Below are 24,859 nucleotides of genomic sequence, written 5' to 3'. Positions count from 1 at the left end.
CTTCCAAATCAGTTGCTTTGCGTAGGGAAATTTTCCCCCAATCCTTCAAACTCTCTTACTTTAGCTTCATGTGACTTTCATTTGATCCCGAGCGGAAAAACTTCCACGATAGAAGCGATTTTCAACCGATTCAGAGGTACAGATAGCTGTCAATGACTGGTTTTAGAGTCAAGGCGAAAGCTTCTATACCCTGAGGGCATCAAGAAGAGCTGAGGAGGCTTTAATGATACCAGAAATGTGAAAAAAAGATGTGGAGACTACGTCAAAAAGTAAGGTAAGGCCTACTCAATGAAAACTTTAAAATTCTTTGTTGATGTGATGTATAGAGGCGATAACCCGAGTCTTCAATAATCGACTCTCCGCGCATCCTGACCCCGGAGGTGGGCACGCGCCGACAGGAGGTTGTCTCTGTAAAATTAAGTTTACTCGCGAATCCTTCGACCGATTTTCAAAAACTTGAGCTTGTTTTAAAGCTTAGAGTGTGCCTGATATGTGATTTTTTACCGATTTAATTTATCTTGTTTCGCTCGGAAGATACAAGGTAGGGAACCTTACTTTTTGGATGACCCTCGTATGATATTCCTGGATTTTATTCATACAGGGATTCAATTTCTGACTTATACAAAGTGTGAACCAACCGGCATTTCTAACACGGTGGCTTATGGAGAAATCAACAACTGCTTGTGTTTTTTCGACTTTTATTAATTCCATCTATATTATTTTTTGCAAATGCTATAATTAGATATTCGAAGCCATAATGAATCCATTAATGTATGTTACTCCTGGATAATATTCATGTATGGACTCAATTTCAGACTTATTACCGGCCTACTTACAATTAGCTGATTCAATGTGTGTGGACCTAGCGGACGAACGAAGCCGAGTCGGGAGTAGGGAGCGCCGAGCGCGAGTCTCTGCGTATGCGTCATCGCTTGTCGCCGCACACTAGTCTCCGGAGAACTGGACAAAACAGCCTCCAAAAGTGATTTCATCGGCGATCCAGTACTTTGCGACTCTCTTGTACTCTATGATAGTGGCCGGGGATTTGAGGGTCGCTGCGGCAGTTCACTAATGAATCGGTTAAGCTCGGGAGGGATTTGCCTGCAATTAGTCGAATCTTACAGTTTTCGGTAGGAAAAGAGCGATGCGCACGTTAAAATTTCACGAAAAATTTTCTCCGCGGAGAGATAACGCTTCCTTTTTAGGGGTTCTCGAAAACATGTTTGAACCGACCGCCGTGAATCGTCGAATCTACGCGTCATAGAACGGGAGGTGGCGGCGCAGAAGCCGACCTGCTTACTACCGCCACGCCGCCGTTGTTGACATCACAATTTCTCGTTTGAGGTTAAGTAAGTTCTGTGTGAATGTTTCATATCCTACAGACATCTGTATCGCATTCTGATTTAAAAGCTTAGAGAATTAAGAACAATGAATATGAATCTCAAACAAAGTAACCTACATAACCTCCAATTTACCAACAAAAACATACCGCCAACGCAACGCCGCCGTGTATTATTCCACTCCGCATTCCGCCGCCATGTTGATCGTGACGTGTACGTTCGACACCTACGAGCGCGCAGTTCAAACGCCGTTTTAGGCCACCCTATTTTTTGGCACTTTCCAATAAACTTTTCTCCCGTTTGCAGTCATCAAAAAAATTTAGGAAAAAAACTGTAAGCTTCGGTCACTTACTACTTTCGAATTACACAATAAAAAAAATGACTTAACTGACTCATTTCATTCATAAGAAGAGAAGAGGAGGAAGATTTGAATTGCTAAATCGCGGAACACGGCCATCTTGAATTTTAATTCTTTCCATCATTTGTATGTTTTAGCGTCGCATTGCCAAAAAAAAAAAAAAAAAAAAAAAAAAAAAAAAAAAAAAAAAAAAAAAAAAAAAAATTGAAATAAAACGTTGAGTCCTGCAATCTTAAGTTTCAGCAGTTGCTATTACACTGTGCGATTGCAATTACTCCCCCAAAATAAATTAAAATGTTCCCAGCTACTTTCACTAAAATTGACCGCAATTGCAATAATATTCACCAAAAGTATGCGTGCTTATAGTACTTCTTAAAAACAATTTATATTCGATGGTTCTATTTCGGGCCTTTAAAAAGACGTCCAGAGAGAAAAATACTTTGATTTTCATGTTTTTTATATTGAAGAAAAATTATCCGTACGGAGTGTACAAGAACCTCAAAATCATAAAAAAAAAAAAAATCAAATTATGAGTTGAAAAACGCTAATTCTGCGAGTTTAAATAATCGCGTCAAACACAGTTCAGACACCGAAAAACGCATCTTAGCGCCTACATATTACTGAGGGAATATTTCACGCATTGCGCGTTCATCAAGGGTGCATGCTGGAGTTCAGAATTTGTAATTTGTCGTTGTAAGGCCTACCGCGAGGCACACCGTGTCCTAGGATTTTGCACTCTTGGAGTTCTTGGACTCAGTAATACATTTTTTGTTTCAAGCCTCCATCTGACTGTCCATCGCAATTATATCACTATCGTATTCCACTCCTCGATCCGAGAAATCTTTGTTTTGCAATGTTGTCTTTTCAGTTCGCTGATCAAAGCATCAAGCATTGATAAAATGGGAAGCATAAAAGAATATTCGCGAACGACAATTTATCCATCTATACTATAAGCTCTGAGACCTCCTAATTTTGCGAAACTGGTAACGCTTAGTTCCAGCGTTCTACCGGGCCGATTTTCATGATTTTTGCGGTTATCGACGGGCAATTGTCTCTAGATAAGCCAACTCTTTTCAGATTTTCAAAATATGGCCCAGGTTTTTTTATATTACGTGGTAAAGTTGCGAATTCTCCCATTTAAACAATGTAAATTTATACTTTTTGTCATAGTTCGTTTGAGCGTTCTACCGGGCCGATTTCCATGATTTTTGCGTAAATCGACAGGTAATAGGCCCTAGATGAGCCCGCTGTAATCAGATTTTGGAAAAAGGACCCAGGTTTTTTTTAAAATCACGTTATAAAAGTGAGTGAGTTTACAGAATGCTCCGGTACTGCTACCGCTATGCGCGGGAGGATGCGCAGTGGTCAAGGAGGTTGCGCAGTAGCTGTGTAGCCTGCGCATCAGCTCTACACTTATCTACACAAGATTCGTACATGAGTCCTCACGTCGAGCAGTGGCCGAGTCGTCTAAGACGTCGAATGCGTCCACTTTGAACTCGGAGTGGGTTCGAACCCCGATTTATGAAACATTAATTATTACCTGACTATCATTGTTCATTGTTTTACTGCAATATTTCATCAAGCAGTCATTCCAAAACGCGTCCTTTTAATTTTAAAGTAATTTTAAGTAAAGTTTTAAATTAAAGTATACCTCATAGCGTAATTTCCTAGGGGAAAAATAAATTTAATACTGATAGGCGGGGAAAAATAGGGCCGCGAAGCGGCCCATTGATGGCGCGGAGCGCCTTCAGGGGGTTGGGCCGCGTAGCGGCCAGGGGGCGTAGCCCCCTAGTTCCAAATATTCTTCTATGTAGCGGAAAAATAGCGCAAATGATCGAGTTATTAACGAGATAAATACTTACCGGGAACAATGGTAGACTTTTACTTTTTTTAGATTTGCCTGAAATTCTTCAACTCACTTCGGATAGATTTATGAACGCTGATATCGAACATCACGTCGGTTTTTCTGGGTTCGGTGTTCGGTCAATGTTCCCCGCAAAAATAGGAATTTCCCTACAAATCTAGCTTTTCCAGAGAAGTATCAATGTTCCGAAAAATCTGTGCATGATGGAAAAAAGTTAAATCCGTGTTCGGATTCAGCAGCCAACATCGCGTAGGGAATTCAGTATTGCATGCCTATCAAAGTTTCTTTCTAATCCTAATATCGAGGTTTTTCCGGACCAGTGCTCCTATTCGCCCATATATAACACTATGTATAACTCATCCGATTGTTTGGCGCCGGAAAGGAAATGGGTAAGGAAAAAATTTTTCTCAGGTAACTAGTGGCTGATTCTCATTCAATTTTTGGGTGTAGTTCCGTACTTACTCGGGCTTCTTTTTAAACCTGCAAACGGTACCCCCTACACAGTTCCGTACTCGGGCTTCTTTATTTAGGGCTGAATACACGATCAGCCTGAGCTTAAGTCTGGCGTCAGTTTGGCATTTGCTCAACAGTCGAATTTCTTAAATTTGATAATTCTCAACTGACTTTTGCATTTAATTAGATAAAAAGTGAGAAGACGAGTGGAATTCATCTAATTCGGAACGTTGATTGATGGTCAGGATTTGGCGGCCCGCTAAATCCTGACGTTCACCAAGCAACAGACTCATCAAACTGACGCCAGACTTAAGCTCAGGCTGATCGTCTATTCAGGCCTTTTAAACGAAGTTGGATTTACATAGAGTACCTTTATAGACAGAGTATGCCTCTTTTTTTGCGGGTTTTTCATTCGTCGCGTGACAATATGCTGACACGATGTAGTTTTCCTGTAGTAAAAAGATCCGAATGATCATACTCTGTCTATAAAGGTACTCTAGATTGACATAAGGAATGCATATACTATGTTTAGAGTAAGCACTATGTTTTGAAAACAAAAATATAAATCTTTAATATGTTTTGAAAACAAAAATGTAAATCTTTATGCAAAATTAAAACAAATTAAAAACAAAATCTTCCTTAGAAGTAGAGGTATTAGGAGAGGATAGGATAGAGAGGATAGATAGGTAGAGGATTAGGTTTTAAGTTGGTTTACATCAAAGACATAAAGACGGAGTGCTCGTATCTGAAAGCACGGGGGAAAAGTGAAGCCTGGTTTGGCGCTGGGTGCTTGTGTGAGTGTGTAAATGAGCGCGGGAATCCATGGCGGCAAACAGAAATTTGATTTGAACTTGTCCTCTTGATTTTTCCACATTTCTTCTTCGAAACGTATTTTAAATGCCTAAAACGAATATATTAAGAAAGTTTGGTCTGCGTCCTATTATATTACACCTACTTTTGCTCGGTAACAGGCAATAATCTCAGATTAAGTTAGTTTTTCTTCTGCTCATGGTGGTTCTGCATCTGCAGGTTCAAACAGGCCGTTACAATTCTAGATGACCGTTACTCCCAAATGAAATTAATCGGTCGACAACGGACCAGAACTAACCTAGAGTTGACAAAATATGAGTGGGTAAGTGAATTTGGGCAAAAATCAACCTAGAATACTTTGTTTCCGCAATTTTATTTAGTTTCCGCCCTACATTTGAATTTCAAACTTGTCCCGATTTCGCCGCCAATCCTCTAGCCAATAGTAGAGGTGATTGAAAAGAAGCTTCTGAAGCTTCATTTTTTGCTTTTAGTGCTCCGTTTTTATGTCTTTGGTTTACATAATGTTAGGTCAGGTAAGGTTAGGTCAGGTAAGGTTAGGTTAGGTTAGGTAAGGTTAGGTTAGGGTAGAGGGGTAGGGGCCTTAAGGTTAGGTTAGGGGGGAGGGGAGGTTAGGGTAGGGTAGGGGGCTCTGTCAGGTAGAGGATAAGTTTTTAAGTTGGTTTACATATTGTTAGGTTAGGTAAGGTTAGGTAAGGTTAGGTTAGGTAAGGTTAGGGTAGGAACGGTAAGGTTAGGTTAGGTTAGGAAGGGTTAGGGTAGGTAAGGTTAGGTTAGGTTATGTTATGTTAGGTAGGGTTAGGGTAGAGTCCCTTTATACTGAGAGTCAAGACAATTTGAATCCATTTCTGATTGGTTCCCGTATTTTAGGCCTTCACAGTGTCACAAACGGGAATAAAGATTACATTTTCACCAATTGCAAAGATTATAATCTGGAATGGACCAGGGAATTACGGGTTCGGCAAGGAACAAACGGAATGAGAGGAGGAACGGAGAAAGGCATTTGAGAATGGGCCGATCAAAGATTACGAAAAACGTTCAATTTCTGTAATCTTTATTCCCGTTTGTGACATCCATGAGCCGACTTGTCTTGACTCTCAGTATAAAGGGACTCTAGGTTAGGGTAGGTAAGGTTAGGTTAGGTTAGGGTAGGTAAGGTTAGGTCAGGGTATGTTAGGTAAGGTCAAGGCGGATAAAGAATGGTGGTCGCATTTCGATTTTGGCTGCCATCTTGAAGCGTTGTGACGTCAAGAGGGTACGGGTTTTGCCGTGCAATCCGAGGTTGAGTAGTCGGCCCCCCCGGCCTCGGCCAGCCCATGTACCCGAATGTACCCGATACCGTGTGACGTCCAGAGGGTACGAAATGCGACCACCATTCTTTATCCGCCTTGAGGTAAGGTATCTGTCCCATCTGGTGTTTTTCTATGTGTTTTGAAAGAGAGAAGCCCGAGTACGGAACTGTATGGGGGTACCGTTTGCGGGTATGAAAATAAGCCCGAGTACGGAACTTTCTCCCAATTTTTGCCTCTGAATCCAATAATGATCTTATTTTTCATCTAAAATCTACCAAATTTTTGAAAAATAGATTTTTCAGCTCAAAAAAATCCCCTCTTATTGCGATATTGATTTTTCCGAAGGTTTTTGGAAGAGAACGAGGATCATTTTCGGCTGCAGTGTCAAGAATTGAGCGGGAATAACTCCACTTGTTATGCGAGAAATAAAAGTTTCCTCTCTTCTCCGACGTATAACGATCGGATGAGTTTTACATGGCGTTATAAGAGCGGAAAGGAGCACTTGTCCGAAAAAATATTGATGTTAGGAATAGAGAGGAAACTAGAATAAGCATGCGATGAATGGCTATTGTGTAATTTTGGCAGCTGAATCCGAAAATCACCGAATTTTTTCTCCTGTCACTCAGTCTGCATAAACTGCTACGTGCAAAGCTCGTAAGGGTCACTAGTCATTGATAATTTTAATGTAGAGGTGAATTTATCTTCTGCTATGGCAATGTTCCAACGATTCGCAACGCTATCATTGCCAACTGAACACATTTTGCCTTCAATCCCAGACGAGTAGGGCCTACCCTCAGTGTGAGTAAACAATTCAAGTTGCTTTTTCTCCATCTTAGGTAGGCTAGGTCGGAAAAATTACATTTTTTTCCCGGAAATGAATCATTTTGAAAAAAAGTTGTATTACCATGTCAGAATAACATATACAAAATTTGGAGCGCATAAATCAACTCTAGACCTCTCCGCCTTCGCGATTTAGGCGTAAATTTTAAGAATGCATTTTAAAGAACGGAAAAAGGTTTCCAGTAGATTTCTTACAAATTCAGCAATTCAATTTCCACTTCTAGAATAAAGCCATAACAAACACTTAAGATTAGAAATAATAGACTGCTTCCCTAAATGAAGTGAGGGAGAACTAACCAAGGCAAAAAATCAATGAATGAATCTTAAAAATGAATTTGAATGCATGAGCAAACTTTAGATAAGGGTTATATCTCATGCAGATTGCCTAGTTGTTTGATGAACAGACTTGGAGCAAAATCTGCAAAATCCATTGTCAGAAATATACAGAAAAATAGGAATTATCCGGTTTCAACCAGAATAAGTATACAAATTAACTGGTATGCGAATTATCTGCCCCGCTTCGCCACCCTGCAGCATTGTGTGAACTAGGTATGAATGCTCCCTTATAAATTCCCTTAGATTTATTATTTCTACCGGACAAGGTTTGTTTCCTCTTGGCACCAGTCTGAACATAGAGACATTAGAGTACCTTTATAGCGAGAGAATAGACCGATGTGAAACTCCAAAAATCAATCAGGCCTTCACCAATGCCTTTGCGAATAAAGTTAGGGCCCAGAGATGCAGCCAACCTATGAACTTCAATTATCCAGAGCGATTAGCTAGTACAATTATTACGAACCATCGTTTATAAGGCACGTATTTGACTCATTTTTAGCATAAATTTACTCAATTATGCAGAAGAACGCTCACATTCTTAGCCATTTTAGTTAGAATTGGAATCAGCTGACTGGCAGTGAAATTTTGTATGTTTAATGTTTGTTAGAAAAGTGGCTGCACTTTTAGGCCCTAAGCCCTCCATGAAGCGATCTGTCCACACTCTCACAATCAGTGGCGTGGCGTGCTTTGCGATAAATCAATTGTTTCGCCATTTAAACCTATGGAAAAAGATCGATTATCAGGGCGTTCGCAGCAAACACCTTAATAATCGATTCTTTACCATAGCTTCAAATGGCGATATATCGATAATCGATCCTTCACGCCACGCCACTGCTCACAATAGAGGTACTCTAGAGACAATTATGTATATATGTGTTACGTCATTCTGAATTTGTAAATAAATGAAAAAGGAGTATTCGTGATAGACAGCAGGCCTCGACAGAAATTACCCGATGTAAATGTTACAAGATTTACAGTTGTTTTTTAAATATTATTGAGACATCAATTTTAACCTAGTGACAGTCATGGCCGCTCAAAGCTCACCGCAACACCCTTTACTGCTGGTGAGTGGAGCGTTGCACGTTGAAGGAGGTAAGCAAAGTCATGTGCCGGAGGTGAAGCTTCAGTTCAACCGGGGGTAATTCCCTGGGAAATTCGCCATATGAATCTCTATTGCGTATCTCAAACACACGTAAAGAAAAAAACCTGATGGCATCTGCCAGGGCCCAAATTTTGTTGGCTTCAGTCAATCGCATATTGCAATCTTTACGTCAGACTTTCAGTTGGGTAAATTACATCCTTAACTTAGGCTGTGCATGAGTTGATCATTTCTTACGGCAGGCTAGAGCCATCCTCAGTTTCTTAACACTGCAAACTAATAATCAACGATACAACAACAGAGTCAACATCCTTGCTGCTGCTTGTGGCAAACCGCAAGTCTGTCAACGAATTAAAAGCTAAAAAATCAAGCAAAAGAGAGGAGAAGTAGCTTACTTTTTGAGTTCCGGCGGATGTGCTTTGCTCATAATTTAGAAATTGGAATTTTTCTGTAGACTGACAGGGGTAAAAAAATTCTAAAAAAAAAATGAGATATTCCTGAAATCCAGAGTCCTGTACCAGTACCACAACTGTACCATAGAGAAAGAAAAGGGATTGAGCGTTTTTGCAGGCAAAGACCCCCTACGAATGAGCAGGCGATCACAGAGCGGGAGTAGCTGGTGGAGCGTGCATGAAGCTCGCTCGGACTCCATGATTATACTCTGTTGCTCTCTCCTCTCCTCTACTCTTTGCACATCACATAATGGCGCCAAGCACAAATTTCACTCTCGGAGAAAAATTAAACTGCTCAGCTCAGGGAATTGACCTTTTTGATCGGGATTAAATTTCTAAAAGAGTTCAAACCAAGTACTAACCAGGGCAATTCTCAAAATTCTTTGGCAAGACATTTTTCTGATATAATTTAAGGATTACCTAAGGAGGGAAAATCTTTAGCATATCTGGAGAAATCACAAGCTTGTGTGGGGGCCCCGCAGCGTTCTGAGGCATTGAAATCAAATTCTAAACGTACCTACTTACATTTTGAATTTTGATGGAAAATAAGGGGGGGGGGGGGGCTTCATTTATATCTGAGCCATGGGGATGCCAGATGATGAGGGATGAGTTTGAGGATTTTTGCGCTCAGCAGAGATGTTTTCAGGAGCATTGGGGGAACTAGTTAGGAGGAGGGGGGAGAAATATTACCCTCTCCTGACTTCAAGAAATATGAGGGCTTTTGCTAAGTTAGCTGTGTTGCTAGACTTTCATTGTGGAATTTGTAATTCTACCAAAAATATTTCCATGTGAAGATGAACCATCAAGCTAAAAATTTAACTCAGCATTCGCACAAATTTATAAATTTTTTTTTGTGGCACAATGGTACAACTTCTGGGAAACATCCTGTTAAAGGTAACGAGGCACTTAGCATATTTCTTGAAAAATTTGCTAAAAAAATATCTTTGCACATTTCTGCTTTTGATAACTTATACCTACAAAAGTACATAACGATCCAAAAAGTGGTGAATTTTACCAGTCAGGCATCAAGGGGTGAAATATGGGAGCATAAATATAGCATTAGGTACCTAAGATGACATTTGAATCAGTGAGTTCGAAAATACACCAACTCGGAAAAAAAAATTTTCAGGAAACACCTAAAACTTCGCAGCGGGCGAAGAAGTTAGTTTAAGAAAAACTTTTTTGGTGCCAAAGGACGCAAGAAGTACTCTAGAGACTTTAACGCACCAAGTTTCAGATACTGATTTTTCATAGTCTGCCCTGAAAAATTTATATTTTTTGACCTGAATAACGCTTGAATATTTATATAACTTGTTGGCACAAGGTATACTGAACCGAAAAAATAAAACCGCATCGGATAGTCGCCCGTTTCCCTTGATCGGCCAAAAATTGGTATTTCCAATGAAATTCTTCGATTCTTCCCTTTTCCCGTCGCCGTTTCGAGCACTTCCGATTGCAATTTCGAAATATCCTTTTGCGTGCAGATGCTTCTACTTATCCATAAGTGTTACTAAACCGTAAAAAAGTGAAAATCGAAAAAAACCCGTGTTGGAGTGTTTCCGAACTCACTGATTCATTTTACATTATTGGAAACATGATTATGTGGATGGATAAGGTGGGGAGACGGCAGACGATAGGATGGGTTAGAGTAGGTATTGGTTAGAGAGTGCTCGAACTGCTCTGAGTTCCCGTCGCGCCACGCAGCCATCTTGCCTGCTCATTCCGAGGGGGTCTTTGCCTGCAAAAAGTAAACATCAGGTGCTTGCAGCGTGAGCTTGAGGTTTGTTTACCCTGTGACGTAGTCGTCACAACCTCACAACCTGGACAACGAAATCCGGAATTCGAAATAAGAAAAACGGACCATAATATCCGATTTTTTTACTGAAATCAACTCATTATATAATTTCAAGCACTTTTTAGAGACTGACTTTTTTCCTTAAATTTCACCATTTCCAAGAAAATCGACAGGATAAACGTCGCTGTACCGACCTACGTCATCAAATCATCAAAAAAATTTCAAGATGCCCGAAACAGTGTTCAGAAGCATAGAATAAAGAGACTACTGTATTCATTAGCTATGTTTATGCGAGCCTCTTAACCTAACTTCAATCGAAACCTGAGTTTGAAACCAAGGTTCAAATCACGGCATAAACGATACGGAACTAACGAAATGTAGGTTTCCGAAATTTGTGTTTGAAACCTTATTTTACACTAAAGACTAGGTTTTCGCACTCCGCATAAACGAACCGGAGGTTGAAATTAGTTGAAATTCGACTTCAAATGCGATTTTCAGCTGCGCGATCGGCAATATGGCGGATTTATTATCATAACGTTCGTAAACAACTGGTGCTTATCCCACGATTTAGCTTTAATTTTGCCATTATTCAACATTTTTTACAATCATAATTTTACTACAATTGTTGCTTAAGCACTTTTACGTGATTCCTTCAGTTATATGTGGCTTACTTATCCTTATTTAGCTAAACGTAGGACGTTATTTTCTAGTGAAGGTGTTTAGTGTCAGATGGAATCCAGGCTTATTACTGCTTTTTCAGATAATTCTTGCAACTCTAATCAACATTTTATGACTACAGAAGCAAAGCAAGCAAAGAGCTTTACAGGCTACAATTGAGTAATAGCCTTACCTACCAGTTCATCATCTGCGGAGAACTTTTTTACTGTATCCCAACGATTTGCCTAAGATTTCAAGATAAGGCACCCTGCTTCCCTTTAAGTAGTGCACCGAATTTTTTCATTTCAATCTACCGATTAAATCTAAAATCTGATCCAGTCAGAGCTGCATAGCTCTTGAATTTGTGTGTTATCCGTGTATCTATTTCCTGGTTGTCCTACTGGAAGTGTGACTCCAGCCACAACCGTGACCTGCTGACTTATTTCTTTGATCCAATCTCTAGTAAATGATGACTCAAATTCTGAAGCCATCATTTATTGAAACTAGTTCAAAGTTATTGCTCCAAAGTATCGTCACTCTTCTCATACTGATGCAGAAGGAAGGAGATTCTTCGGTGAGTGCTCTGTGATCCAAGATTTTCAATTTGAGATAAGAATAAGGTTTTTATTGAGGCGTGTAACAATTTTTGGTCGTTGAACCACTTGTCATAATTGAGCTTTGGCGTTAGAGATGCATCAACTGTGGAAAGTGGCTCTGCCTGTGCAAAAATATCTTGTGACAGCAGTGAATGTTAGTAAATGCGCTTTACAGATAGACTGAGAGCTCCAGATTCCAATCTACCTGAATAATTAAATTCAGAAGGATTTTTGAATTGAGTTCATATCGAATCTCAGTGGGAGAATAATATACAGTCTAAGCGAAAGAATATCAATGGTAAGGTTGGGTTTGTGTCTTAGATTAGTGAAATGCAATGGCAGGTTCTGAAATCTTGTTTGTCAGTTGCTCTTTACATGAGTCACCTTTGAAAATCAAGTTTAAGAAAAACACACATAGGTAGGCAAACAGTGGTGGTAGCTTGCCTATTTTCTTCCTGTCTTGCTCATGGACTCGGAGAGCAGTCGGAAAGAGGGGTGAGAAACAGGATTTCAGCGCGTGTCTCTGGGAATGTGGAAATTCAAAATTTGTGAAGCGTCACCAGTTTGTTGAGATTGTCACCGTCCGTTGCCTCAAGAGGATTTAGACGCTTCTGCTTCAGCGATACATTGTTGACCTATCAATATCTGCTTATTTTGATCATATCTTGAAGGAGGAATTCCCATAAGTATATCCCGATTCTTTATTTGTTTCACTACAATAATGGCAGACACACAATCTTTACGACAGCATGGAGTGAAAGTGCGGTGCTTTACTGGATTAGCACTCCTACACTTTCAATGCCTATATCTAAGTACCTATTGTAAGATCATTAGAAGCTCAATCAACAACATGATGAATTTCTGCGCCTGCCATAATTATTTTTAACATGACTAAAAATTACCTATGGCAACTTTTCTGAACTCAGAATATAAGCTCGAGCATGATTTGGAGGGTTGTTGAGATTAGGTATTCATTCAATTTTAAAGATGAACGTGAAATGATTAAACATCTACTGTCATTTTTCCAACTGTTGCTCAGAAAGTCAGTAAAGGCTTTTCTAGTGAAGATGAAGCCTCCGCTTATATATTGTGGAAAAATTGAACATACACAGGTTAAAAGAGTAATACCTAATAATTTATTGAATCAATTCATAGTGGAAAAATGAAGTATAGCTTGTGAAAATGGCGCCAACATGAAATTCAAGTTCAATCGAAAATATGCGCATAAACAGCGCCAAAATCGGAAAGTTTGATTTCCCGCGAAAGTCGGGTTACAGCGCACGCATAAACCCGACGGAGGAAACTTGCATTACAAACTCGGGTTTCATGAAACCCCGGTTTCGAGCCTCGCATAAACGTAGCTATTCTATGGCAGAAAGCAGACCGGCAACTTAACTGAAGTGAACTACATAGTTACCTACAAAGTTGATGTCCGATGTTTTCGGAACAGGTAGTATTCTAAAAGATCCGGAAAAGATCCGGAACCATCTTAAAACTGCGGAAATCGTTCCGGGGTCGATTTTCACGGTTTATTAAACCCTTTTGGAGTCTTCCGTATTAATGAATCGCAGATATTATCTTTTTAGAGCCGATTGGCAGAAAGGATAGCCCGAGGAGAAGGCCCGTCGCGATCAGATGATGGCCAGGGAGAGGTGCATAATGCATTAGGGATGCGGGAAAAGCGGGGGAGTGTTAGGGAGGGTGAGGGAAAGGAAGGAGGGAGGGGAGGGGGGAGGTAGGCTAAAGGGGCGGTTGGAGGAGAGAGGGGGAGGGGGAGAAGGTAGGCTAAAGGGGCGGTTGGTTGAGGGAGGGAGTGAGGAGGGGAGGGGGAGAGGTGGGGGGAGGGGGGAGGGTGGGGAGGGGATGAAATTTTCCGAAATTTTCCGAGGATGGTCTTTAGGGGCCATTCTTACTATAAAATGTGTCAAAATGGATGAACAAATGAAATGGATGAAACGACAGAGCCTGCTTCGAATTCACGCGGCTCTCCTCCTATGGATGTAGAGGCAACTCGGCAACATTGCTCGAGATATTCTCCTTGGATTTTCTCGAAATTTTCCGAGGATGGTCTTTAGGGGCCATTCTTACTATAAAATGTGTCAAAAGGGATGAACAAATGAAATCGATGAAACGACAGAGCCTGCTCCGAATTTACGCGACTTGATTCGTATTAATGACGGATGTGGCAACATTGCATGAATTTTTCCCCTTAGAATTTCTCGAAATTTTCCGAGGATGGTCTTTTGAGGCTATACTTACTATATAATGTGTCAAAATGGATGAACAAATGAAATGGATGAAACGACAGAGCCTGCTTCGAATTTACGCGGCTCTCCTTCTATGGATGTAGAGGCAACTCGGCAACATTGCTCGAGATTACCCCCTTGGATTTTCTCGAAATTTTCCAAGGATGGTGTTTTGGGGCCATACTTACTTTAAAATGTGTCAAAATGGATGAACAAATGAATTGGTTGAAACGACAGAGCCTGCTCTGAATTTACGCGACTCTACTCGTATGAATGCTGGATAGGGCAACATTGCATGCATTTTTCCCCTTGGAATTTCTCGAAATTTTCCGAGGATGGTCTTTTGAGGCTATACTTACTATAAAATGTGTCAAAATAATGAACACATGAATCGGTTGAAACGACAGAGCCTACTCCGAATTTACGCGACTCGATTCGCATCAATGATCAATCAATCAATCAATCAATCTATCAGTGGTTATTAAAGTAGGTAGAGAAACTGACGAAGCATCAACTCCACCGTCCCTTCGCTCCCTCCCCCTCCCCTCCCCTCTTCCTCCCCTCCCCCTCCCTCGCTCTCTCCCTCCCCCTCCCCCTGCCACTCTATCCCCTCCCCCTGCCACTCTATCCCCTCCCCCTGCCACTCTATCCCCTCCCCCTGCCACTCTATCCCCTCCCCCTGCCACTCTATCCCCTCCCCTGCCACTCTATCCCCTCCCCCTACCACTCCCCTCCCTCGCTCTCTCCCTCCCCCTCCCCCTGCCACTCCCCTCTCCCCGGCCACTCCCCTCCCTTCCCCTCCCCTCTCCTCCCCTCCCCTCTCCTCCCCTCCCTCCTCCATCCGCCCCTTCAGCCTACCTTCCCCTCCCCTCCCCACCCCTCTCCACCCCTCCCCTCACTCCTCCAACCGCCCCTTTAGCCTACCTTCCCCCTCCCCTCCTCTCCCTCTCCCTCCAGCAACCGCCCCTTTAGCCTACCTTCCCCCTTCCCCTCCCCTCCCATCCCCTCCCCTCCCCATCCCCCCTTCCTTCAACCAACCGCCCCTTTAGCCTACCTTCTCCCCCTCCCCCTCTCTCCTCCAACCGCCCCTTTAGCCTACCTCCCCCCTCCCCTCCCTCCTTCCTTTCCCTCCCCCTCCCTAACACTCCCCCGCTTTTCCCGCATCCCTAATGCATTATGCAACTCTCCCTGGCCATCATCTGATCGCGGCGGGCCTCTCCTCGGGCTGTCCTTTCTGCCAATTGGCTCTAAAAAGATAATATCTGCGATTCATTAATACGGAAGACTCCAAAAGGGTTTAATAAACCGTGAAAATCGATCCCGGAACGATTTCCGCTGTTTTAAGATGGTTCCGGATCTTTTCCGGATCTTTTAGAATACTACCTGTTCCGAAAACATCGGACACCAACTTTGTAGGTAACTATGTAGCTCACTTAGTTCAGTTAAGTAAGTAGACCCAAGTAGACCGGCAGAGTGGCTGACCTCCTAGATGCTTCAATCGAATTCAAGGAATTTAACAACTTATTCAGTTACAAATTTTGTTTTGTCCTTTTATGACTCGAAAGAAACCATGTGCGATGAGACATTTTACAATACATCCTTGGCTCAAGCAATCTCACCATGTGGAAATTTTTTGTTTGTCGGTAACACCTATGGTCAAATCTTCGTTTTCAAGTAAGTGCTGCTTATCTGTGACATGCTAAGTAATTGGACGGAGTTAAACAGAAAGGAACCAAGCCACATCGGGATCGAACCGAGAAAAAGAGGTTTAAAGTTTGGCTCCTGCATAAGACTCAATGTAAAAGATAAACTTCAAGTTCAATTTCTGCAAAAGTTGCTCCAACAAAAACTTTGAATTTTCGGCGATAGATAGTAGAGCAATGGTGGAGTTCAAAACCACTCATAACTCAATTTTTTCCAAAATGTGGGTTGGTTCCTTTCTGCTTAACTCAGTCCAATTGTTGTGATAAAGCAACTACCTGGAGGTGATGTGATTTGTCAAGCTCAAGTGACGTAGCCTAAATGGCATCTGATATATAGCATTAAATAGGTTATTTTGGTCACAAATCGCTGCATATTTTGATTTTTTAGCCGAAAGAAGGATGATAGAGGTGTTGTCTGATTAGTTTGTAGGGATGGTCGAATATTTAGATATTCGAATATTCGATATTCGAAACATCGGCACCGAGATAATCGCATCACATTCGAATATTCGCTTCCGAAGTATTCGAAATCGCAAATTCGAATTATTCGAATATTCGAATAATCGCATTCAAAAGTGTCATTTTATTTCTCACGGTTCATAAAAAATAAAAAATCGAAGCAATAATCGAAAATATTCGAATATTCGCATCCGAACTATTCGCAATTCTCAAATATTCGCAATAATCGCATTCGAAAAGTTACGAGTATTCGAATATTCGAATTCGACATTCGTCCATCCCTATTAGTTTGCTTCTGTCTACCTACGTTTGCAGGCATTTTCATGTCACTGCTATCCACTTGAAAACATCTGACTTTTGCATATGCGAGAACTCAGCTTTGATAGGTTTTTTATTACCTTTAAAACTTGTAACGCTTCAATTTTTAGTCACATAGAAATCACAACCAAATAAAGGCTGCGGATTGTAATCTATAAGTAGTTTTTTTTACGATACAATCATGACACAAATGTTTTAAGACAGATGACAGCAAACGACGGTCTGTGCAGAGGCCTAAATTTGTTGTCTGCACTTGCAAACAGAAAGTGAACAAATGGCAACTTATTTGACGACACCTCTAGCCCCTGCACATGAACCCAAAGAATCATTCTAAAGCTAAAAATTTGCAAAATTCAGAGATATGAAAGCAGAATAGTGTAGTACGTATGGAACTTAAGTTATTGGCGGTTCATATGTAAACGGTTAATATGGTTGAGCTCTCATACAAATTTGACCTTCATTTGGCTGAAAGGGATAATATTGCAAAATTTGAATGAGTGAAAGCGATTCTACCAAAACTTATCATAGATGAAAGGACTGTGTAGAGAGAGCAGGTAATATTGGAGATATATTGAAAACGGTAATTCATGTTCTACATCCTAACTGAATGTTTTTCATTGGCGGATCCAGCGAATTGGCAACATTGTCTTTTTTCCATTTAAACCTATGGAAAATTATCAATTCTTGGAGGGGCCAGGTGCTCCAAAAGAATCGATTATTTAGCACAGTTTCAAATGGAGGAAATCCGGTGATGCCAAATCGCTGGATCCGCCTCTGATGTTTTTCTGTTTTTACTGTCATTTTTTGCAATTTCCTCTTTCTCATCATACCTACTTTTTTTTTCGTAGTACTATACCATGTCTTCACTAGGTTTTTACTCGACCAACCCCACGAGCATGTGCTTTGGAGTGAGTAGTCTTCAGTGCTTGCAAGTTTTCCATTCTTGTTAGGATGCAATATCTTATTTCTAACAATATCTTATCTCTAAATTCTAACTCTAATTTTGAATGTTAGCCTCTAATTCACAGCAATTGATGAGGTTCAGAGACGCAACAATCAATAGTGAAGGGGATTCACCCTGGGTTCATGGCATTGTCTATCTGGCTGGCGAGACAACTCATCGAGAACGTAGAAAAATTTGAGTCTTTGCCTACCAAGCCTAGTGAAGGATGATAGCTCCTGTGTGTGAGCATGAGGTATCATTCTCGACCACAAAATCGTAAAATTCAGAGGAATGAGGGCAGGATTCTTCAAGGAAAAAAAATTATAAAATTTTTAGAAGCAAAGATAGGATTCCTCTTGGGAAAAATATTTCACACCTACAATACTGAGTTTAATGGAGATGTTGCATGTGTGAGGGATTTGCGATTTGACTGCTGTTTCTCATGTAAAAGTTTGAGAGAAACACGATGGTGCCACTGGTTTTCTCTGAAATCAACTCTCAAGCGCATAAAAAACTCTCTAAGTGAGGCCAAAATGGAGGGGATATCCCGCCCTAGAGTACCTTTATAGACAGAGTATGGCCATTTCTGTTCCTGCTTTTCATTGGTCGCGAGCGAATAGGCTGACACGATGCTCTTAGGGCCGTAAATAAACAAACAAGATGGCCGTTATCAGCAAGCAAGATTGAGGTTATGCACATCTTACATCCTCCTATGATAAAGGTGAAAGGCAATTTAACAATGTTTTCATGTGTTTTTCGTGTGCTATTCGTAGATATGCTCGTTTAAATTGTTACTGCCGCATAATTGAAATTTTCGTCAAATTTAGCTTCTCATCGATGTTACGGTGAGCCGCCATCTTGTTTGTTTATTTACGGCCCTAAGAGCATCATGAAGCCTAAAAACTCGTTGACCAATCAAAAAGCGGAACAGTTTTCCTGTAGTAAAACGATACGAACGGCCATACTCTGTCTATACAGGGTTATCCAAAAGTCACTGACCACCCCTGTAACTTTTTTCCAAATTGAGATAGAAGTTTGAAACTTTGGGAATGATCCTCGGTCTAAGGTAGCAACTTTTTGGTCCCCTCAAAATTTTGGGGGGCGGCCTCCCTTAAGGGGGGCGGGGGCTAACTTTTTTTTTCAAATGGCAACTTCCCCTTTGTGATACCTCATTCGAAAGATAATGAAAAAAGAAAATTTTTGGCGCAAACCGCAGGTCAAAATGTTCATTTTTGACAAATTGGCGGCCGGTCAAAGTTCAAAATGGCGGAAATTTGGCATCTCTGTTGTTTATAGACGGATTGGTGTGAAACTCGGAATCGTAGGGTTTTTTGGGATGAGAAAAACGATTCTGGCATTGGTTTTCCAGAAAAGTCAGTCATTTTCAAAATGGCAGCGGTCAAAATGGCGGCCTCGAGCGGGAGTGGATATTTGGGCTGGATATCGTTGGATTTGCATGAAACTTAGTATCTGTGGGTATTTCGGCACGAAAAGAACGAATCTTTCATTGGATATCTGAAATTTTGACAAATTCCAAAATGGCGGCGGAAAAATTGCGGTAAATCAGTTTTACGGCTCTTTACCGATGGATTAGCATGAAATTATTTGAAATTTCAAGAATCTAATGAAAGATTCCTTTTTATCCAGCCACAAACCGCCAGGATATCGAATTTCATGCAAATCCATCGGTAAAGAGCCGTAAAACCGATTTATCGCAATTTTTCCGCCGCTATTTTGGAATTTCTCAAAATTTCAAATATCCAATGAAAGATTCGTTCTTTTTGTGCCGAAATACCCCTCAGATACCAAGTTTCATGCAAATCCAACGATATCCAGCCCAAATATTCACTTCCCGCTCAAGGCCGCCATTTTGAAAAGGACTGACTTTTCTGGAAAACCAATGCCAGAATCGTCTTTCTCATCCCGAAAAACCCTATGATTCCGAGTTTCACACCAATCCGTCTATAAACAACAGAGATGCCAAATTTCCGCCATTTTGAACTTTGACCGGCCGCCATTTTGTCAAAAAAGTTCGCGAGAAACACAATGGTGCCACTGGTTTTCTCTGAAATCTAATCCCAAGCTCAAAAAAAAGCTCTCAAGTTGAGGCCAAAATGGAGGGGATATCCCACGCTATTCTTAGAGTCCCTTTATACTGAGAGTCAAGACAATTCGGCTCGTGGATGTCACAAACGGGAATAAAGATTACAGAAATTGAACGTTTTTCGTAATCTTTGATCGGCCCATTCTCACATGCCTTTCTCCGTTCCTCCTCTCATTCCGTTTGTTCCTTGCCGGACCCGTAATTCCCTGGTCCATTCCAGATTATAATCTTTGCAATTGGTGAAAATGTAATCTTTATTCCCGTTTGTGACACTGTGGAGGCCTAAAATACGGGAACCAATCAGAAATGGATTCAAATTGTCTTGACTCTCAGAATAAAGGGACTCCATGTCTATAAAGGTACTCTATCCCGCCCTACCCCGAGAGTCCAACTCTACATCAAAACAAACTCTCCATGCAAAGATGGGGAGCAAATACATTAGCAGGGTTGCTGTGTTTTCAGTTTTAGAGTCCCCAAATGAAGTAGCAGCCCTGTCAATGCATTTGCTCCCTATCAAGACCAATCCACACAGGTCTGTCTTTCTCGAGGACGAGTTTTGGTACTCTACTGCGCAGTGACGTAGTATTGAGTGCCTGCAATGTAGTTCTTATGGGAGCACCTAGAGTCCCTTTATACTTAGAGTCCCTTTATACCCAGAGTTAAGACAACTCGATTATCAGCTGACTCGCAGCCGGCCTTGGCTGGCCATGGAGGCCGAAACGAGTGCACCCGAACGAACGATATTGAGGGATAAGGATCAGGAATCCTGCGATGTCTGTCACACAATAACAACAACATCAACAAATTGATTAATTAAAAAGAAAATGAGATTGGTTTGTGAATAATTTCTTAATCTATTTTCATTTTGGACCGATGGAAATAACAATTTACTCTTGATGAACCACAATTAGGAAATATTTTCATCATTCTTGTTCACATTCGAGGTACCGCCATCTTGGTGCACTCGTTTCGGCCTCCATGAGCGAGAACCAATCAGAATTGGATTTTTTTTAGGCCACTTTCAGCCCAACCAAAAGTGAGTTGTCTTAACTCTGGTTTTAAAGGGACTCTATTTATACTGAGAGTCAAGACAACACCCCCTCATGGAGTCACAAACGGGAATAAAGATTACAGAAATTGAACGTTTTTTGTAATCTTTGATCGGCCCATTCTCAAATTCCTTTCTCCGGTCCTTCTCTCATTCCGTTTGTTCCTTGCCGAACCCGTAATTCCCTGGTCCATTCCAGATTATAATCTTTGCAATCGGTGAAAATGTAATCTTTATTCCGTTTTGTGACACTGTGAAGGCCTAAAATACGGGAACCAATCAAAAATGGATTCACATTGTCTTGACTTTCAGTATAAAGGGACTGTAGGAGCACCCATTGTGACGTAGCATTGAGTGCTGCGAGTTAGGGCCGGGCGGGGGAGTGGATTTCACAAAAGCTGCGCAATGAGTGCAATGACTGACCTGTGTGGATTGGTCTTGCTCCCTATCTTTGCATGGAGAGTTTGTTTTGATGTAGAGGTGGACTCTCAGGGTAGGGCGGGATATCCCCTCCATTTTAGCCTCACTTTGAGAGCTTTTTTTGAGCTTGGGAGATGATTTCAGAGAAAACCAGTGGCACCATCGTGTTTCTCGCGAACTTTTACAGAAGAAAGAACAGTCAAATCGCAAATCCCTCACACATGCAACATCTCCATTACTGACTGTATGGAATGCATCGTTTTTACTAAGAAGAATACTGCCTCTGTTTCTGAGAAATTTGCATTTCTACTTCTTAAGAATGATTCACTTGCTTACAGGCAGGAACTTTCGTCCTTATCCGGACTTAAAAATAAAAATCAGCAAGACAATCTACTTAATAGATGAGATAAGGCTAGAGCTTACTTTAAAATTCATCCTCCAGTTACTTTTTTTTTTTGTTTGTTTGTTTATTTGTCGCTTTAAAAGAATCGGTACAAAAAATTCTATTTCATACAATGAATGAAAGAAAGGTAAATGTAAAAAAGAAGGGAAAGACAAAAGGACAAAAGCCTCAAAAAGAAAAAATAACAAAGATAGGAGGCTAGATATTGAAAGGCTGGACTTCCGTTGAAGAAGGAAGATTCGGGATCCATTTGCTGCGGCTGCGGGAATCGCCGATTGGCATACATCGGAAAGGGTGGTTTGGTCGAGTGTTTTCCTCTTAGCAGTCAAGGTTGATTTGAGGAAATTTCCAATCGATGACCAGTTCTCTTTGGAGCAGGTGATTAGCTTCTGGAATGAGTTTACGGTGAAACGTTCGCCTATCTTGTCCTCCAATTCTTTTCGATCCGTTGAGAATTGAGAACAATTGAAAATAGTGTGCTGAGGGGAGTCGAAAATCCCTGGGCAGTAGGGGCAAGAGTTGGTGGTAGAAACGCCGATACGGTGGAGAAAACCATTGAAGACTCCGTGACCTGTGAGTGCCTGTGTAATGAAGAAATTAGGTTCTCCGTGTTCTCTAGTGAGCCAGCTCTCAGAGTCAGTGATGAGTTGCTTAAGCCATCTGTCTTTCTCAGGGGTCGCGTTCCAGGTTTCTATCCATATTTGTCGTTATCAGCTTTAATAACCGTCTCACAGTGGGAAAAACGGCCGATCTAGCGCCGAAAAAGTCGGAAAATCGACATCAACGAAAATGGCCGAAATTGATATGTATGTGTTCCTGAGGATCTACTGATTAAGAATCGGCCATATCCTACGTCATGAGGTCGATCTTATCACCGATAATGATAAGAAACGCACCGGTTAGCGCGGTACTGGTGAAAGACCGCATCTGAGTGTTTACATTCAGTAGCCTCCTGTGTTTGTTTTGGAGTGTTATGTAGTTAGTTTTGATTTTTTTTCGGCAATGGCACACTCTTCTAAAAGTAAGTATACAGTTTTTTTTCTTTATTTACACTTTTTATACTCACAGTAATTTTTTAAAGTTAGCGTCAGAAATAGTCAGAAATTCAAACTTCCACAGACTGCATCTTTCAAGATTCACACAGATTCACGGAGATATTTATATCCAGTTACTCGTCATACTGTCAAGATTACAAAAATCTTTGGTTGAAACCAGCCTTCGTGAGCCTTTTTGAGAAATTCGATTAAAACTAAGCCTGATCAGGTGCTCAGATTGATGCGATTATCATTGTGCCTATAGCCTACCGTTGCGTTGTATCACCGAGTCGTGTGGAGGACTGGAGGGAGAGCGCTGCGCGCGCAACTCCCGCAACGCATCTTGAAGTAAAACTATTTCAGCCACCAATTTTCCCTGATCTGATAGTCCAGTGGACAAAGACGTGCTCTGTTAGTTCAGGTGTTGCTGGTTCGAACCCGCCATCAGTCAAAATTTTTCCATCAACCGTGATGAGAATTTTTTTTTTTTCTTCTTTTTTTTTTCTTAGTTGATAATTGTACAATACACTTTTTGACAGATTGTGCACACACAAGAAATGAATATTTAAGAGATTTTAAAGAGAAGAAAAGAAATGTCACAGGAGTTCAATTACATACATGAAAATTGACGTCTCGTGTAAGGAAAAAAGAATAATGAAAAGCGAGAGCTTTTCTCGCATATGTTAAGCAAAATTTATATTTTCTTGCCCATTTGTTTTTTTTTTCTTGGTTGAATTTCGCCTGAAATGAAAATTGAAGTGAATATCATGCTCATTTCATAAAAATTAAGTATTTCCGAGTAAAATTGCATCGGAAATTTTTAAGTTAATTTTATTCATGTATGTCTAACAAAAATCAACATATTCAACCGCATCTTATAAATTTAGCTTTAGCGACTCATTAAAATTAATTTCTTATTTATTATTATTTAGACATGAAAGAAAAATTCCAACTGGCTGATAAATAAAATATTTTTTATGATTTCTTTTGTAAAATTCAATGCTAAATTTTTAACCTCACATTCTTTTTTTCCCTACAGAACTTGTTGAAATAAATCGCAAGGATCTCTTTGATGAATGGAGGAATCCTAATGAACTACAGGACAAAAACAAAGCTGTCTCCACTTTTGTCCTGAATAAGATAAGATCTGATGCAGAATCTTTAAATTTTGATTCAGCATTGGATGTTCTCACTACAGAAGATGCTGAGGCAAATCATGCAAGTATCAAAAACTTCAATTCAAAACTTTCTGCCAAGTGGAAAAAACATAAAAAAAATGAGCGTTTTCTCATGAATGAAGAATCTTGGTTGGAGAAGAATGAGGTGTTCATCGTTGCTAGTTGCTCACCATCTAAGAAGGAGGTTGGCAAGGAATTAAAAACTAAAATGGGTCGGCCGTCGAAAGAATTTTCCGACCTAAGTGTGGATGCAAAACGCCGGAGAATTTCTAGTCTTATGGACCAAGCGACTGCGGAGGAGCTTAGTTTTGCGGCCTCTTCTAGCTTATACATTGAGGGTAAAAGAGATGCGGCCAGTCTCGCTCGTAAAATTTCTGAAACTCCTATTGAAACAGCGTTGTCAGTGAAAGATACAGAGAATCAATTAATAAAGTCAGAGCTTCATCCCTACACTCCTGATGAAGCTTTGGCTTTATTTATTGACGGGCGATTTTCACGTGTCACTTATGAGCGAGTTCAGCAATCAGCACGACGACACAACGCAAATATTTACCCAATTTATGAGCAAGTAAAGGTCGCAAAAAAAAGGTGCTACCCTTCAAATGAGTCAATTCATATTACCGAAACCAGTGCCGAATCTACGTTACAGGGTATCGTGGATCACACAACCAGCCGAATCTTTCAGATGATCGGATATGAAAATGAGGCTTCGGACCTCAAATTGCTGTACAAATGGGGTGCGGATGGTAGCTCTGGCTACTCTATGTACAAGCAAAAGTGGTCCGAAAAAAACCAGGATGCCTCCGATTCTTCGCTGTTTTCCATTTCTTTAGTCCCTATACAACTAAGAAATAGAAGCAGCGAAGAAATTTTGTGGACAAATCCTCGTCCTAATTCGGTCCGATTTTGCCGGCCAATAAAAATTTTACGCATCTCAGAAAGTAAGGAGATCACTCAAGTCGAAATAGGGAAGGTTAAAGACCAGATAAAAGCGATTAATCCCACCAGAATAAGCAGAGGCACAGCTCCTGATTGTGTTGTTTATCCCGAATTTTTTTGCACCATGATCGATGGCAAAATTTTATGCGACTTA

The 24,859-nt window shown here is 40.8% G+C and overlaps 2 protein-coding genes across 2 annotated transcripts in view; one reads left to right on the top strand and one right to left on the bottom strand.

Moving 5' to 3' along the window:
• Positions 1-8,971, bottom strand: part of SNRPG (small nuclear ribonucleoprotein G) — a 65,788-nt gene extending 56,817 nt beyond the window's left edge. Inside the window, exon 1 of the mRNA XM_019055667.2 lies at positions 8,806-8,971. Coding sequence (XP_018911212.1) covers positions 8,806-8,837 — 32 coding nt within the window. The 5' untranslated portion in view covers positions 8,838-8,971. The remainder of the gene's footprint in view (positions 1-8,805) is intronic.
• Positions 8,972-15,584: 6,613 nt separating this feature from the next.
• Positions 15,585-24,859, top strand: part of thoc6 (THO complex subunit 6) — a 65,837-nt gene continuing 56,562 nt past the window's right edge. Inside the window, exon 1 of the mRNA XM_072306450.1 lies at positions 15,585-15,830. Coding sequence (XP_072162551.1) covers positions 15,646-15,830 — 185 coding nt within the window. The 5' untranslated portion in view covers positions 15,585-15,645. The remainder of the gene's footprint in view (positions 15,831-24,859) is intronic.

The sequence above is a fragment of the Bemisia tabaci genome, chromosome 1 (genome assembly GCF_918797505.1).
Source record: "Bemisia tabaci chromosome 1, PGI_BMITA_v3".
NCBI lineage: Eukaryota > Metazoa > Arthropoda > Insecta > Hemiptera > Aleyrodidae > Bemisia > Bemisia tabaci.
Note: the sequence above shows the minus strand (reverse complement) of the source record. Positions and strands in the feature narration are given on the sequence as shown.